Source organism: Lottia gigantea (assembly GCF_000327385.1).
Source record: "Lottia gigantea unplaced genomic scaffold LOTGIsca_106, whole genome shotgun sequence".
NCBI classification, from domain to species: Eukaryota; Metazoa; Mollusca; class Gastropoda; family Lottiidae; genus Lottia; species Lottia gigantea.
This window is the reverse complement of record NW_008706902.1, coordinates 365,689-384,648: the sequence shown is the minus strand read 5'-3', so window position 1 is coordinate 384,648 and position 18,960 is coordinate 365,689. Positions and strand designations below refer to the sequence as shown.

The 18,960-nt window shown below is 34.2% G+C and overlaps 3 protein-coding genes across 3 annotated transcripts; all 3 read right to left on the bottom strand.

Annotated features, from left to right (window-relative positions):
- Positions 1-2,796: 2,796 nt before the first annotated feature.
- On the bottom strand, positions 2,797-11,917 carry LOTGIDRAFT_237415 (hypothetical protein; the record flags this gene model as incomplete). Its single annotated transcript, XM_009046759.1, has 13 exons — positions 11,858-11,917; positions 11,694-11,796; positions 8,752-8,853; positions 8,356-8,384; positions 7,754-7,859; positions 7,228-7,359; positions 6,888-6,980; positions 4,562-4,619; positions 4,374-4,451; positions 4,041-4,146; positions 3,765-3,865; positions 3,451-3,560; positions 2,797-2,901 (listed from the first exon to the last, which is right to left on the bottom strand). Exons 3-13 carry the CDS (start codon positions 8,797-8,799, stop codon positions 2,797-2,799), a joined length of 966 nt encoding a protein of 321 aa, XP_009045007.1. The 5' UTR covers positions 8,800-8,853; positions 11,694-11,796; positions 11,858-11,917.
- Positions 11,918-12,365: 448 nt separating this feature from the next.
- On the bottom strand, positions 12,366-13,592 carry LOTGIDRAFT_170903 (hypothetical protein; the record flags this gene model as incomplete). Its single annotated transcript, XM_009046758.1, has 4 exons — positions 12,366-12,480; positions 12,922-13,088; positions 13,269-13,364; positions 13,533-13,592. The coding sequence occupies 4 exons, from the start codon at positions 13,590-13,592 to the stop codon at positions 12,366-12,368; spliced, it is 438 nt and encodes a 145-aa protein (XP_009045006.1).
- A 303-nt stretch (positions 13,593-13,895) lies between these two features.
- LOTGIDRAFT_170902 (hypothetical protein) lies at positions 13,896-17,745 on the bottom strand (the record flags this gene model as incomplete). Its single annotated transcript, XM_009046757.1, has 5 exons — positions 13,896-14,082; positions 14,523-14,571; positions 14,950-15,242; positions 16,224-16,260; positions 17,607-17,745. Coding segments are annotated over 5 exons (705 nt in total), but the record flags the coding sequence as incomplete, so codon positions are not given.
- Positions 17,746-18,960: the final 1,215 nt, after the last annotated feature.

The window sequence follows — 18,960 nt, the reverse complement described above, 5'->3', positions numbered from 1 at the left end:
AAATAATCTTAAAATCATCCATAAGTCAAGGCAAAAACCTGATACAGTTCATCAAGTTATCATGAAATTCAAACATGAACAATGTCTCATCGCTGTACACACAAGGGCAATAAAATAACTTTGATTCAATTTTTAACTTGACCGAGATCTCATCATGCATATTTAGTTTCATCAAGGTTGGATAAAAACTGTAGTCTCTATTGTGCCTGCCAGCCAAATTTGACAAGTTTTTACTAAGTCAAGGGCAATAACTCCGAAACCCTTCATCCGATTGCTACCAATTACGAACTCGAGTGAGATCTCATCAATAGATACATGCATACCTAGTTTCATCTAGGTTGGATAAAAACTGTAGTTTCTAGCGTGCCTACAATCGAAATTTGATTCGTTTTTACTAAGTCAAAGGCAATAACTCTGAAACCGTTCATCCGATTATTACCAATTCCGCACTTGACCAACATCTCATCAATATATAGATGCATACCAAGTTTCTATCATGCCTACAAGTCAAATTTGACGAGATTTTACTAAGTCAAGGGCAATAATTCTGAAACCATTTATCCGATTATTACAAATGTCGAACTTGACCGAGATCTCATCAATATCTACATGCATCCACATTTCCATGTGGGCGTATAAAAATCTTCTTGCACAAATCTGATTGCACTGAAAAATTACCAGTAAAATTCTTAAAATACTTAAAAATTATGACAGTCTTAAATTAAGAAACACATATAAGAACACCTCTTTTACAATCCCTTTAAGTTAAATGCCTTGTATTTTAAATGGAGGCATTTGAAAATGTTGTATATCGTGGATGACTGCTTAAAACCTCGTATAACAATATATGACGCAAAATTACTTTGTACGCGTATTTTGTTAAAATCTTTTTGTTATTTTTTTTACCGCTTTTTTTCATTCTTTGAAAATATAAACTTCGTATAACAATTTGAGTTCTCCAGCCTATTGAATCAAAAACTCGTATAATAATACAGTATACAAGGTTTTTCATTTTCATCCGCGGAAAAAGGAACATTGAACCTCGTATAATAATATATTTTACGAGGTTTTAAATCTGACTGTTTATATACGTGTTATTTAATTAGTGCTTTTTGGGTTGTTTACAATCAACCCACGAAAAAGAGGTTTTGATCACAAGATCTGCGCTCTTACGAGCGGTACCAAATAGTCAAAATGACCAAATACAGTCCTAACTTTTACTACCACTTGGCGGCCATTACAGCCAAAACTGGAATGTGATGGTTCATTACTCTTTGACAGATATGATACAAATTTACATTGCATGTTGTCACCAATTGATAATACCTCACTAAGAAAGTACAATAACTTGACCTGTTTTTGGCACCCTGGTATTAGATTTCATGTTCTAAATTTAGTATAGAGCCCTTCTTCACTAGATTAAATTTGAAATTTTGGTTCTCTTTAGCAAAACCCTGTTCTTTGAAAGGAAGATAGTCGTGAAATTTCAGAAATCAGAATCCTATCAATCAGGAATATCAACAAACAAATCTAACCACTATAGAAACACAATTTTATATGTGATCAAATTTTGCAATTTTTAAAAAGCTGCAAAGTTTTAGCATTTCAAAACCATATAAAAAGTTTGGAGGCTAACGTATCTATTCAGATAAATAGAGGTGTTCCTCAAAATAATATTAAATAATAATTCCAGCCATAAAATGTCAAATAAGTTCTTGTAGGAAATGCATCTAAATCTCCAAATCTGTGTTCATAAAATTGGCAGTCTAAAATAGGGTAGGCCTAAGTAAGTAAATGAACTAAATTGTCGCTTTTCATGACTGAAATTTCTGAAGCGCCATAGATGGTCGATGGATCCCCGAGGTTTTAAAGTGTTTTACATTACAGCAAAATACATTTAGACAGAAACAGCAACTCATTATGGACATACATGCATACCGAGTAAAGCGACAGTCGCAGCGTGTGGCCCACTTAAGGTGCCTCAGTGGGGTCCATAGGCGAAGTTGCTGATTTTTTTCTTTTCATTTTCAATTATTTCACTGTTTGCTCATTTCTTTCAAAGTCTATTCATGCGCCAATTTGCAAGTGCCAAGCGCAACCAGTTGAAATACTCATTAAGTTATTATTGAATTATTTCAAAACAAGATACAAAAGAAACCAAGGAGTTTATAGAATGGTTCTAAAAAAATTGAATGAAGGTCAATAAGAAAAGTTAATATAAGAGAGGCCATAAGGATGTGTATGTATGTAATATGATACTGGTCAAACATTAGGCCCGAACTTTATTTTGAAACTTTAATTGGGCAGATTTATTGCAATGTAAAGACCTGATGACATATTGTTTACAGTAGACATACCAACAAATTATAGTCACTTGACCATGGGCAGTACAGAATACTCTTTTTTTTGGTAGTAAAAGTTAGGACTGAATATGGCATATACAAGGTTTCTAGCGGTCACCCACGATATTTGGCAAAATTTAATTCCTATTACACCTTTTAGAAAGTTGTCTAGGATTTTCTCTAGTTGAGAGAGAAGAAAATTCTAAGCTGCAAATACTACTTATCAAACAAGAATCTTTATCTATGTTGATTTTTGTGTGGCCAGGCCACTGCTTCTAATATTTTGAGGCTTACCCTGCACCTATTTCTTAAAATTATTCAAAATAATACAATAATCCTATTTGACAAAAAAACAGCCTAAAATCAATTTTGACCAATGCGGCTATTGAAATCACTGAAAAATCTATGTTACTAAGTAGATAATCTTCGTTGTCCAGAAAATACAATAAATCTCTTAAGCGGATGATCTACGAGCACGAAATAATAATAATAAAAATGATAATAATCTAAAAGCAACCAACAATCCAACCAGCCATGAAATATCTTTCACAAAATGGTCCTGTAAAAAGAAAAGACACATTTGAATTAGTCTGGATTGGCTCAGACTATATTTTGTACTTATTCCTACAAACCTGGTTCTATCACTTCCTTGGACGTCATATATACAGAAGGGATATTTGCACTATCAGATTTCACATAGGCTGAACGAGTAATGAGTCCATCAAGACTTTAATTAAAGGGAGTGACTCACAAAAGAATCAAAAGACATAATTTCTAAATTTGGATTTAAGTCAGATTATTAAAAGGTTTAAACTGATCCTATTTTTGAGCTAAGCTTATTGGTAATAGTTAGTGTTCACAGCTCACCATGGAAATTAAGCCCTCATATTGATGTGTGTCCAGACTTTCGCATTTAAAAGTTAACAAGACGACTTATTTTAAGATACTCTGTGATATATCAAATATATCTAGTTTGAGGTATTTTTAAAGGAATTATGCAATTTTCATACAGTTTTAGTACTTTTGAAGACTATTTATAAGTTTTTAAGAACCAACCCTGAAAATGGCCAACCTGTCCCTCTAAGTCTAGGTATTGAAGTTTACTTACATCTGAAAAATTTAAATATTGTAAAACACTTGCTCCATCAGGAAACAAACAGCCTGAATTTGGATCGGTTCCATTAATGGGCATGCTACTGTTGGATGGTATTGGACAGTCTGAAATTATCAATCAGGTTCAATTATTCTCATCTGAAAGCACTGACTGTGTAATTTTAAACTTTGGAAGAAGACAATATTCTCTATTTGCATTAATTTTCTGTCACCACAAACCCTTACTAAGTAATACTATACTTCCCTATCAATATGCCCAAATATAGTGAGCCAGCCCTTCTTTAAAAGATTTATTAATTGCGCCCTTACCTATTTTGCCTACTCGTTTCCATTGGTTGACGGAAATCATCTCATTTGCATATTTAAACCATGAAATATATTCTAACCAAATAAAATAGTCAGGAACAGATCTACAAGATACAAAATGTCTCCTTACAATAACTATATGCACTGCCAATTTTCCCGGTACAAAATAGTGCTAATTGTATAAGTAAACAAATTTTCGTGTAATCACAGTGAGTCATTTGACCAGGTAGATATCGGGTCCAGTCTAAGTGTAGATAAAGTACAGTTAGCTCTACTTACGAGTTATTGAGGAAGAAACCACCAAATAACATAAATGGTATTAAAATAGGAGGAGCTATGGCCAGAGCCACATTCACTGACTTCGTTAACGTAGATATTAAATAACCTGAAAACAGAGAGAAAATTTCTCTTTATAAACAATTTCATAACTTAAAATAAACAATCTTAATATATAGATCTTGTTCAAATTTGTTCTTTGATATGATCGATTTATATTCAAAATTTTCTATGTATACAATTTTTGAAGCAGGAATCATATACTACTCTTAGTCTCTTCAATATACGATCTTAGAATAATACCCCTGAATAAAATATAAAGAAATATTAAATTACCAAAAGACATCGCTGTAAGAGCTACCAATATCAAATATCCAGTACAGATTAAAAACGCTTCGGCACTGCTATATAAACCTGAAAAATAGAGAGTTCTTCAAATTCAAAACTCTGTCAGTGGAGGAAATATCATAGCAGAACTGTCCTCATCTTGACTGCCTGCTACAAACTTCGAAATGGATACTCACCAACCATCCAGTAGACCACAGCAGAAAATAAAACAGGTAATAAAATGAAACTAGGAAGCTGCAATAAAATGAAATTCTGATTAAACTAAATGTGGTAACAAATTATCAGATTCAATTTTCTTTAATTTTAATAATTGTAATGTCAGATTAAATATATCAGAACAGAACCTGAAACATGTTGTTACTCAGAGTTTCATGCTGTGCGACTATGTTTTCGATTATCTTAAATTTAAGGCTTAATGTGTGGTCCAACGAGTTACTTGATAATTTTCAATTTGGTTTTAGGGCTTCCACAAGTACTCTTAACGTTATATTTTTTCACTAGACAGTATTATATCTATATCCTTGAACAACAAACAAAAATTATTCTGAGCATTCATTGATTTGAGCTACTTAAAATCATCAAGTCGATGTATGAACATGTTAAATGTATTATCAAATTTAGAGGTTCTTTAACAGATTCATTTGGCAGTAGGCTAGGTGTAACATTAAAAACCATTTTCGCCTCTATTATTTTTTATCTTTATTAATGATCTTTGCGAATTCAATTATTATTATTTAGTGAATATTGTCTTATCTGACATGTTAGTATTTCAAAGATAGTAATTTTCCATCATGGCAAGCTTACTAATAATCATTTCTTTAATTAAATGTATTTAAAGATAATTCTATTTTTTGTATGCACCAACTAACAATTAACTAAAAATATTTATCTGTACTGCAATTGAAATTCTATTTTCCATTCAAACCACACACTATACACAATCTATATATGACAAAAGAGTCTAAAGATTGGTCACTAAGACATATTTCTTATTTAAAATTTTAATCACTGCTGTATGTAGTGAGGATGTCTTGTAGTCTGAAACTCTATAGACTCTCATCTGGTGTCTTACAGCTTTTATGACAATTATCATCAAGGGTAAGATCGAACGATATCTTTAATTCTTTCTATTCTTCGAAGGAGCAAATGAACTTGATTTGGAATCCATGTCATGTTTCATTTATGCAAAATATGCCTGTTAAATTCGTCACTTTCCGATCGTCTAAACGCACATTTCTGATTGCCTAAACGGACATTTCAATCACAATAAATATCGTGAATTTTCTGCCCAAAAATGTTTGTATATTTGCTTCAGTTGATGTAAAATCGTTACTCTGTATATTCACTCAACATGGCCGGTCTACCGTGTTCTGTCAATTTTTCAGCTTATGAAAAAGAGCTTCTGAGTGAATAACCAAAAAATCACCAAGATGTTTACAACCCCAGCAAAGGTTCTGCAGCAAGAAAGAAAAAGGAAATTAAAATATGTCTTAGCATCCTAACCACCAAAGCTAAGCTGAAATACGCAGCTAGAAAACGAGAGGTTCGGAAACAGGGGGAGGGTAAGAGCCTACAGAACTAGACAACATCTGTCAGAATATTAAAGATTCCTGCCTTCAGACGTTTGAACCTCTATAAACTTGATCAAGATGATGACGACGACGAAAGCCATGTGAAGGGGTCCAGGCGATCCTTGACATGTCTATTGATGGGAATAACATGGTTGATTTCATTAAGTTCATCTAAATCATCGAAATAATCGTCCATTTTGAAACATCCAAGAACCACAAACAGAATTTCTTCTGATTTACAAATAGAATTAAAAGTTAAAACTGGTCTGGCCAATTTTTAAATACATTTAAGGTAATTCTATGTGGTGCATACAAAATATAGAATTAACTTAACAGTCAATGTTATTCGGGCAGGATAGAATTAAATTATACTTAATTTCATTTGGTGCTTACGGGCCACTATATCTTGGCCACACCATTATCCACTGCCTTCAATGAAATAGCACTATTAAGGTAAACAAAATTGGGTCTCGAATATCAGAAAATTGTTTGATGAAACAGGTTTTACTTATGTATTTTCAGAACCTCAACTTTTTAATATTATAGAAATTAAAACTCGTATTGTAGATCAGTATTATCAGATCTGGTGGATCTGGCAGCATCAAGTAAACATATATTAGATACAAATTTTAAAACCTCCTTTAACTTTGAAGAATCTCTTGATTCTAGTTTAGACGACAAATTTAAGTTTTTAATCTAATCCATGGTCATTTAGAGATTTAAAAAACTTAGAAATTTATATATTTCAGGTTGATAAGTTGGGCAATCAGCTTTTATTTTTTAATTGTTTAGCTTAATAAAACTATAATAATAACATGTTTCAGGTTCTCTTTTAATATTTCTATATCAATCTAAAATTGATGTTGTAAGATTTATTAACCTATAAAATGTTAATATCTTTTTGAAAATATGATAAGGGACATTGTCCTACCTCTGCCAGAGATTTACAAATATAATATATATCAACTCTGTATAAGCCACTCCCATATTCTCGTAGAAATATAGCTACTTCTATTGGAAATGTCTAAAAATCACACAAAGAAATGTGTTCAGATTATATTCAAAGATTTGAAAATTAATGAAAGTTTTAAGACCTATTTTTAGCACCTACTGGTTGAAAAAGTTTGCAATGCTATGCATTGTATAATGAAGTATATTTTCATAGACAAAGTGCAACTTTAGATACTCCTTTTGAATATCCACATCCACATTTGCACGTTTTTTTTCCTGTAAAAAATATCGTAAAATTTTTAAAGTTAAATATTACTTACATTGACGACTGCGAACATACTAGTAAAAGACATGTTAGTGATAAATAAAAACATTGCTCCATTTATATTCATTACTCCTGTTTGATTATAGTCTTGTTGGAGGTAAATTAAACCAAGTATAACACCAACTATCTATAAATATACAGAAATTATATATCAGATACTATCTTCATGAAATGGATTTTACATTATGTTAAAATATCATTATTTACAAGGATTTTTCCAAATTTACTTCAGGGTAATTATTATTAATTATATTTCCAATTATAAAATAAGTACAAAATGTATGTCATCCAACAATACTTCTCTATACACATTTTCAGACTGATGTAATGAAGGAAGGTTTATGTTCTACTGTTTTGGCAGTATATTGTGCTGGTGAAGATGAGCAATGCAGTATGCATAAACCTTATGGAATAAAGTGAGCAAAACTGGATTGCCTCGAAGGGCAGTCAGTAAAAGTCTACACTAAATTTCTATCAGGCCAAAAACTGAAAACCTTACAATATAGATCAAAGTTATTTACCATTGTTTGAGCAACACGAACACGGAATAAAAATACATCTCTTAAAATACTGATCCAACTTCTCCAGAATACTGCCCGGAACTGTTGAAACCATGAGGCTGTATACCTGTTAATATATCATCATCATAATGACAATTTGATTATTCAGTATACAGGGCATATCAATGCTAAATCTAGCCACCTATAGGTACATTGCATTACAAGGAGTGTGTATGCATTATATTATGGTCACAAAGCATATAAGATACTCATTTTTATGTCAGTGAAGTTTTGGAAAGAATACGAAAGGCAAAGGCACACCACAAGGACAGGCAATCTCTAGAAAAATGACATAAGATAAGCAAATTCCTCAGCCTCTTTTTCCCCACCATATACTCATAAATTTCTATTTGTGAAATTGTGACTTATCCTAATTCTTTTTAATTGTAATATACTGTCATGTTAACGATCCCTCGACAGTTTGAAATCGAAAAAGAAAAGTAGGACAAAAACTCCATTTATCACATTTCATTTGTAATATGCTGTATTTATTTTCAATTTCTTGGCAGAGATATTTCAATATACAGTCTTAGCCAGAACAACAGTTAATCTATTAGACTAACCTTGATTCATTTGCAAAAGCATCCTGCATCTATAAGAAACAAACAAAAACATTTGATACACATTTTAACCCATGATAGAAAGGAAGAAAGAAACATCTATATTTCACAAGAACAACAACTTAAGTTCACAAAGGATCCTTCTGCTGGCTGGTTCTTGGCTTAACCTCTTTCCAAGATTATCTGTACCCATTTACAGCTGGGTACTGGAATTATGAGATTAGAACCCACAGCCACCATTTGCTGGATGTAACGAAGCAAATGATTTCATGACTGTAAAGAACCAACATTCCAATCAACTGTGCTATAACAAATATTTAACTGCTTGAGCCAGTAACAACAAAAATTAAATTAACATATAGAACTAAATTAGAATATGTTTCAACAATATGAACTCACTAGAATCATATTTTCTTCATGTAGATTTGCAGAATTAATTTCATCCATATCTTTCTTTATCTGATTATATTGAACGCTAGTGTCAAACGCATCACTGATAGCCTAAAATAATAAATATAATGATATTATATACATGTTTTGATAGCTTGATCTGCCTATAGGCTGATAATAATTTTCAAAAGAGCAACCCCAAAAGGATAACTAATCACAAATCATTTTTGAGGATTTAATCTTTTAAGTTGCAATGAAATTTTTATAGAAGAAGGAAGTTAACATTAAAACAATAACTGTACATGTTTTGAAATGTAGTATGTAATAATTTCAGCAGTAGTATTTCCACTTAGTATTAGTGTTTTAATCAATAATTTCTGTTATTAAACTAGTGTCCAAAAGAAACGATACCAACTTATTTTCAAAATTGTTTTTTACTAAGTGAATTGTCTAACATGAAAACATGCCAATTCGTATTGCACATCCCAAACACAGCATAGTCGATAAAAAGACCGGGAACACGTGATCACTTCGTAAACGTAAATTTCATGAAAGTGACATTTCCCTCTCTAGCATGTTCTGCACGTGCATAAAAACTGTATAAAACGGCTGATCAGACACGTTGATATCACAGCAACATAAAAAACACAAGATATGCCACGTTTGACAGCCATCGAGAGAGAGAGAGCCGTTGGAATTGTCCAACAAGGAGCAACACACGTCGACGTCGCCAGAAGGTTGGGCTGCGCACGCATCACTATAAGCAGGTTGATGCAGCGGTTACGTCAGACAGGTCAGACGTCAGACAGGCCCAGGAGTGGAAGACCACGAGTAACCACGTCCCGTGAAGATCGTTACATTCGGGTATTACACCTGAGGAACCGCACCGTAACAGAGACGTCCACGGCGGCTACAGCACTGGGACACAGGATCAGTCGAAAGACCGTCTACAGGAGACTACGGCAGTATGGTATCCGGCCACGTCATCCCTACCGCGGACCGCTCCTGACGCCTCGACACCGGAACAACAGACTGATCTGGGCCAGGCGAGTTCGACGTTGGCAACGGCGGGACTGGGCACGTGTTATGTTCTCTGATGAGAGCAGATTCCTCATCTTCAAAAACGATGGACGGCAGCTTGTATACCGACGATTTGGTGAACGTTTGGCGCCTATGTGTATCCAACAGGTCCGGCCGTTTGGAGGTGGAGGGTTAATGGTTTTGGGTGGCATATGTGGTGACGTCAAAACGAGGCTTGTCGTAATTCGTGGAAACCTGAATGCACAGCGTTATATTGATGACATCCTACGGCCTGTTGTGGTGCCCTTTATTCAGCAACAGCCTCGTGGACTCCTTTTCCAACATGACAATGCAAGGCCACACACAGCAAGATTGACACAGAACTTCCTTGCCAACGCCAACGTACAGGTTTTGCCATGGCCCGCATGTTCACCAAACATGAATCCCATCGAGCACTTATGGGACCACCTCGATCGGCAAATCCGACGTCGCCGTGTGTGCCTCCAGTCAACGTCCAGGACTTGGAACGATATCTCCTCGAGGAATGGCAACGCATCACTCCCAACGTCATCATACGTTTGACGGCATCAGTCCGTAGGCGTGTTCTGCCATGTATTGATGCTCACGGTGGACATACCCGCTACTGACTTGACTTTGTGACGTGTGGTGTGACATTTCCCGTTGTTTCTGTGATCAGTGCTCTAACGAAATGTTCTTTTTTCGACCCCACCCATCTTTAAAGGCTTGTCATATTGGTTGTACAGATTTTATTGAAATGAAATTTTTGTACAGATGTTGAGAAAGGATTTCTCAAAAGCATAACACCAATCCTAAACTTCTGCATTGTTTAGTTTTTCTTTTATGTCGTTGCTAACAGGTGGTATCGTTTCTTTTGGACACTAGTTTATATATAAGGTCATGCTCATCCTGATATAGCTAATAGAGACTGAAAATGCCATGCATTCAGACATGAGGGATGGTCTACCGGGTTTGACAGATTACACCATTGAAACAAACACTTTACGATATATATTAGTGAAGTGTTGTCCTGACATGTAAGACTACAGCTTAGCCAGACTGTCTCTTAAACACGATTTTACACAGACAGTGGTCAATATTTAAGACGTCAAGAGAAATAGACAAAGTTAAAAAAGATAGCTTGCCAGGCAAGGTAATATATGCCCACTGGCAGCTTTGATTTTGAACAAAAATATTTAGCAGCACAGTAACAATCACCAGTATGAAATATTCAACCTTCAGTCATACACTTCTTTTGAAATCTTTAGGGCGATATTGAATAATATTGAGTATGAGTTATTTCCCTTGTTCTTGAAAACGTGTTCAATTTTTAGCTCATGAAAACTCTAGAAGGCAAATATTCAGACTGAGTAATAAAATCCAGCAAGAATCATGCCTTTCAGTGTTTAAGAGCTAAATTTGAAAGCGTTTTCAAGAACAAGGGCAATAACTCATACTAAATATTTTTCAATTCTTCTGCTTTTCAATAGGGTTCATCCTTGGGTGATAACGAACATTTACACCAAGTTTCATCAAAATCCGTCAAGAATTGTGCCTTCTAGAATGATTACGAGATAAAAATTGAACGTGTTTTCAAGAGCAAGGGCAATAACTCATACTAAATATGTTTAGATTTTTCTGATTTTCAGTTGGGTTTATCCTTGGGTGATTACGAACACTCATACCTAGTTTTGTCAAAATCCGTTAAGAATTGTGTCTTGTAGAGTGTTTACGAGCAATTGTGGACAGACGGACGGCCGGACCGACGGACAGACGGACATGGGTGACGGCAATATTTCATGTGGGCGTATAAGAAAAGGTATTATCTCCAACATAGAGTTTTGTTAACTAGCCAGGCTCAATTCTTTTCCAGAAAGTTAAAGAATTTTTTATGAATATATGGTATTACTTACAGCGACTTTCTGTTTACATTCTTTCTCCTGGCCTGGTACAATAGCTAATGTTAATATATAGTAATCTGCTGGGTTATAGTTATTGGGACATGGATAGTTTAACCTGAAATAATAATACACAGTAATCTGCTGGGTTATAGTTATTGGGACATGGATAGTTTAACCTGAATAATAATATACAGTAATCTGCTGGGTTATAGTTATTGGGACATGGATAGTTTAACCTGAAATAATAATATACAGTAATCTGCTGGGTTTTAGTTATTGGGATATGGATAGTTTAACCTGAAATAATAATATACAGTAATCTGCTCGCTTATAGTTATTGGGACATGGATAGTTTAACCTGAAATAATAATATACAGTAATCTGTTTGCTTATAGTTATTGGGACATGGATAGTTTAACCTGAAATAATAATATACAGTAATCTGCTGGCTGGGTTATAGTTATTGGGACATGGATAGTTTAACCTGAAATAATAATATACAGTAATCTGCTGGCTGGGTTATAGTTATTGGGACATGGATAGTTTAACCTGAAATAATATTATAAGGTTATTGCTGGATTTTTGTAGGCACGAAATCTTATGTATTTGTCCAAAAAATCTTATTTGTGGGGACATAAAGTCTAGAATATTATTTTTGGCAGAGTGGCGAGAGTTTTACAACATTTACACCAGACATATTGAGACAAATAATAAAAAGAATACATACTGTTTAAAGAAGGTGAAAGCATCGTCAGCAGAACCAAGAAAAGCTGTTCTACCTTCTGATAATAATAATACTCTGAAATAGAACGAAATAATTTCTGAGGACACTTAAACTTAAACACTGTTAAGTAATAAAAAAGCTGAACAAGCAACATTAACCTGTACAAATCTGGAGCAATAATGTATAGTAGTGGAGAAGTACTAACAGTACTGTACTGTACCTATGACATGATAAATGCTCTTGATCAAGCATTAGCACAATTCTCTGCATTCACAGATGATTCTAGCACAGATAGTTCTAGCACAGATAGTTCTAGCACAGATAGTTCTAGCACCAAATAGGTAATATTGGAAATTTAATCCTCGTTTACAAAACAAGCTGTCCTGACTTTATATTTAAATCATGTGTCTGAAATATGAGATTTTTGAAACACCTGATGGTACTACCCATTTGAGACCACTACTATACCATTATTTACACTGCAATCAGTGTTTGGAATATTCAAAACCGACTTACTCATCAAACATGGCGTAGACTTCTGATGATGGTTGATGAATGGTACATAAAATAGTTCTGCCTTTATTTGCCATAGTTTTTAATGTCTGTACAACATTCATAGCCATAAATGTGTCGATACCAGACGTTGGCTCATCACAAAACATCAATGGTGGATTGGTTAATACCTGATAAAATTTACAATTTATAATTTCAGAAAAGAGCTGACCCTACATGCCATCATTAACGAAAGGAACTTTTTGACGAAAACCTGAAGGTGAAATAACAAATACTTGTATACTACTATATTATGCTTTAATAAGTCCAGTTCAGTTTTTCCTAGGGCAAAAGTATGTTAAGGATTTTACCTCAGATGCAAATGACAATCTTTTCCTCTCGCCACCAGAAATACCTTTAATTCTTTCTCCACCAATCTGAGTATTAGCACAAGATAACAAGCCTAGCTAAAATGGAAATAAAAAATATAAGAACTAAGTTAAATTCTGAAGAAATGCCTTCTCAGTCCTATATTTTGAAAAGATTACAATACAAAAGCAACAGTAGTTACCTTTTTTGAGAACAATATATAATTTCTGCAAAAATGACACATAAATCTACAATCCAATGCCTACCTCTCTTATAACTTCTTCTACTCTCTGTAGTCTACCAGCCTTGGAAATACTCCTATCCATTCTTAACAATGCCTAGAGTGAATGTTATAGATAATGTGTTATTTGTTGAGCTTAAAGGTGGTATAAGTAAAGAAACATGAATTTCAATGATGATAATTATTGGAATATTTACATTTGTATCCTGGGTTTGTTTCAACCTGTTACAAAACTAGCAGTCAATTTTCTATCCAAAACATCATTATGATAGAATCTTCAGATTGTAAAATATTCTCGTTAATTTTTCTCTTTTTCCTTGGGAATACAGCTCTTGGTGACTTGGTGAACAGAAAATCCTAATGAATTCTTAATCTAAAATTACCTTACCCTAAATTGAAGATGTTCTCTAACAGTTAGAGTAGAAATAAATAGTTCATCTTGTTGACAATAGGCGGAGATATTTTTTATTCCACGCCCAACTTCAATACCGTTAATTTTAATCTGTCCTTCTAATTGGTACTGGTTGATATTTCTACCAGTTAATACATTCATTAGTGTTGATTTTCCTGCCCCACTGTAAAATAATTTCACAACTTTTACAAAGTTTTAATACTGTATATTTTATATATCAATATATGTTAGATGGACATAATCAAAATATATAGAAAACAATCAAAAGAAAAAAAATAAAGAATTTGACTCAAAATTTAGAATAAATAAAAAATATTATAATAAAAATATAAATAAATAAATATTTTCACCCTTAAAATAGTTTTCAATAAATTAATTGAAGAATGATATAGAAATATTGAATCAGATTCGTAACATATTGTTACACAGAAATTCACTCCGTGCAGAGATAACACAGCGTGAAACTGCTTATTTCAAGCTCGGTTATTAATTTTGTACTTCTAAATCTAATACATATAGGCATATAAAAAAATTAATTTAAAGAATCATAACAAATAAATCAATATCAGATATATTTAGTTGAAATCAAGGTGTGACACTTACCTTGCCCCCATTATAGCTAGCAGACGGCCTGGCTTCACCATTCCACTTACTGAAAATAATAATTATAAATCATTAATCATAGAAAAAACATATAGAGAAAGAGATCATGATAATATATGATGTTATTCTACAGGTACATAGTTTCAAATTTTCTGTAAGGTTGAAAGACATTCTGCCTGTCAGTTATGTTTGTTTAATAATAATCAATATCATAGAACTATTTTGAACCATCTACCTTTAATAGATTTACAAATATTACCAATATATTAAAAGGTCATATGTGCATCCATTCATTGACAACAAAGGGCTTTCTCTGTAGATATGACCTTTCTGGTTTGAGGTTTTGCCTTATAGTTTTATAACAATGCCATGGCAAAGGAAAGCTTGGTATTTTAGAAAATTATAGTCATAAAGACACTTAACTAACCACTTTTTAAAATACGTTTGGTTCCTGTGCTGCCGCCACCACGACAACATTTCTTGTTCTCGCTTTTCATGTGGACAGTTATATTGATATTTTCCCAGGATAAATTAATCTGATTGATATCGCCGCCCGATCTCTCAAGCACCTGATTACCATAATATTCCCCCTCATCGTTGTTGAGGGTGGTGCTATTACCATGACTACCATAGGTTACATTCCTGTCAATGTCTGTTTGTATTTCATCATGACTGTTGGATAGTAATGCTGTTTTCTCAGATGACATATTAGTTTTACTTCTGGAAAGAAAAATGGAAGACTGACATTTATGAATAATACTTTAAATATGAAATGTGTACGACAATGTCCATGTCTCTTTAATATTATTATTTCCCTTTAAGGGATTGAAAAGAGGTTTCTCATCTTTTCCAAAACTGGTATGTAGGTCTATAAGTTTGGTGGAACTTAAAAAAAAAACACCTTCAGAGTTGATGAAAATCCACACAAAACAGGGCCTAGTTTTTCTGTCTCTACATCAGCACACACAATGTATCGTCAACAAATCTATCTGCATGATTTATTACGTCACGTTAAACAGATTGCTGCATACTCGCTTATTTACCGTCTGCCAGGCCTAGCTTTTTTCAATCACTTTTGGTTGGTTGGTGCAAAAATGTTCAAGAAGAATCTCAAAAACTTTATCCAGACAGCTAAAAAAACCCTAACAGGATAATGTCGGTAACAGAGATCGGTCTGTGACAGGTAGGCCTAATATGAAAGTAACATCTTCACCGTTGCCATTGACACATACTTTGCAGCCTTCAGAAACATCTGGAACGTCAGTCAAAATTCAGGGAAGAATAACTTTAATAAATGATTTCCCTTGTTCTACAAACTAAAAACTATATAATCTGCTATATTATCCAGCCTTTCGACCAGTACCGGTACCCCAAAAAGATATGTGTCCCACTCCTGTTTGCAAAACAGATCGGTGCCCTTTGTTATTGCAACGTTGAAAATATTTTATTATAGTAATTATATACTATATCCAATTCTGTCAGAAATAGGGCCTACTACTGGCAACTAGTATAACATCATTTAATTAATCTTGTCAATTAAACTACAGTAAGCCTATTGTAGCCTACTTAAGTAGCCTAGTACAAGTCTCAAATTCCAAGGATCTCTTCTTCAATGAATACGCAAATGCCAAGAAGTAGATTGAAGGGAATTTGTATTATTGACAAATCGTCATTCGTCAGAGATGCAAAAAGCACACTTACTTGCCACTGCATTGATGAAACGGATTATGAGACAGAGCTGGAAAAATGTATCATAAAATTGTTAACCTGCATTTTATTGTTCCAGATATTGAACTTTTATTGACCTCAGAGGTCAGATTATCAAGTCATTCGACCATTGATTTTTACTTGGAGGCCTGATAAACAAGTATCAAAGGTCAAAGTTGAAGATAAATCGAAAGTACTTCTTATCGAAATATTATCTTTAGACAAATGAATTGTAGGCCTAATTATTAACGAGCAATAACTAGGACTCAGTCGTCAATATACAGTCAAGTAACCTAATTTCGTGGAAACCTATTATTCGTGGATTTCCGGAAATGTTTAATAATTTACATGAGCGACCTTGCGCGACCTCCGCATTAGTTTGTTTTGATAAACATGGGTTTCAATATCAGCTAGTAGAATGAATCCAGTAGTTTCAAGCAAGGGACAATGTATTAATGTATACTTTGACAAATACAAAATGGCGGATTTCAGTTATTACCAAACTTCACCATTTTTTATCGGCCGAATTTCCTTATAATCCCAAGCGGTAATCGGAATTCCAAGTGTCGTCTGCTAGAATGTAGTCCAACGAATGAAGTCACGTGATCAACTAGCGGATTCCGTGTCAGCAGAAAATTTCTATGGAACACAAAGTGGACCATATTCTTATGTTGTTTCAGTGACTTTTAGCAATAAATTACGCTAGGTATCTTATTTTGTCAGTCACTATTTTATTTTAAAATCGTGGTTCTTTGAAGGAATTGTCACTAGTTATAATGAATTAATATTAAAGATAACTACTAAGAGAAGTTAATTATACCACCCGGTATCTATACAACGTGTTTTTCTCGACTTATTTATAGATCAAACATTGTACACGAAAATAGGTGACGCATTCTGCCGCCGTTGCCATGTTGGTTGCTCATGAAATATGGGTCAAAATGAGGGATTCATAAAGAAAATCGAAATAAACCAATTTTAATTATTTTGTAGAATATCTGAGGAAACATCTAAGACAAAAAAAAATTTTCATTTTTTTTACTTTGACGAAATTCGGTGTTGAATCCTTATATCCACGAAAATAGGTTACACCACTGTATAAACCCCGTTTTCGCTAAGCAGCCTCCAGTGTATTTTTCTCACCTCTTAACTACCAAACCAACAACGACCACAAGATTGAATTAGTATGGGTTCCATCGCACGTCTCCATTCCTGGCAATGATCAAGCAGACCGTTGTGCCAAGGAAAGTCTGAGTCTGGAGGATATCGAGCCTGTAAAATAGCCTACTCCTATTCGGAATTCTGCAGTATCGTGTATCTTCTAGGATCAACCAGAAATTGGCCGACATGCTACGGAACCTCGACACCGCAAGATACCAGATTGATCCGAAGATACCAAACCAAACCAAACCAAACCACCCATCTGTAGCCATCTGAGGCAACCAGACTCCGGAACAACAACGTACTCGGAGACGCCATTAAATGTCGCTGCGGCCACGTTGCGACAAGGTCGCATGTCCCCATTCAATGCACTGAAATGAAACCCGCTCGTAAGCCACTGACAGAGTACCTGGAAACCAACGGCATACCACTCACCATACAGAATGTTTTGGCTCCACCCACAGACCACTGGTATACGATAATGGAACTAGTCTTCCATTTTATAACCAAATCTGTCTTGAACAGATAGGCTAAGTTTTTATACTCAAAGTTTCTTAACACTTTTTAATTATATCCAATCAATCTAACAAGTTTCATTGCAGAAACATCAGAGATCATCTTTCCCCCTTTTATTTTTTCCTCCCTCTTTTCTCATTTTCTTTTTTTTTTCTTTTTTTTCAGGTCTTCTAGTTTTCCAACAGATAACAGATAACCAAACCAAACCAACGACTACCATTCGACTACCAATCAACAGGAAATACCATGATCAGAACGAGTTTGGAAGAATGAAGGAGATCGAGTACCCCACGCCACACCATCCAGGGCCGAGTTTCACCGCCATGTCATTCGATCGACCCGACCAGATCTAACGAAGAATCAACAACCAAACCAACAACACAGAATCATCCAATTTGGAAGCGAACGTTGACGTTAACGTCATCTACCTACCTACCTACCTGTTTTTAGACCCAGCATATTCATATTTTCTTTTTTTCCATGCACTCTGTTAAAGGAATACTACTAAGTAGTACTTGGTTATACCTCTTATAATGGACATAGAACTTAAAGTAGGCCTATGCTTTCACACTTGGTCAATAAGTGTAAACGTGTATATTCATCAGTTCAGGCCCGTAGCCAGACCTAATTGTTCGGAGGGGCAAAGGGGGATAGGAGATGGTCGATTGCGCGAAGGGGTGAAATATTCAACTAAGATGTCATGGAGCATCGAACTGTACTAGGCCTATTACTTTTTCGAATGAAAAAACAAAACAATTAATTAATTAACTTTAATACCAATATTGTTATTAAGTTACTTGACTTGACAAGTCACAATCCATTTGGAAGTTTATATTGTTGATGGAAAACTTTGACAGTTTAATAACATAAAACTTGTATCTGTTTTGAAAAGAAAAAAATTCCGGATCACTATGATTAATAACTTCCTTGAGTGGCATTTAGTAATTGATGATATTAACACGAACACAATTATATAGATAACAATTACTTTAATAAATAACTTGCGACGTTTCGACGATGATTCTTTCATCTTTATCAAGCAATGATACAAAAT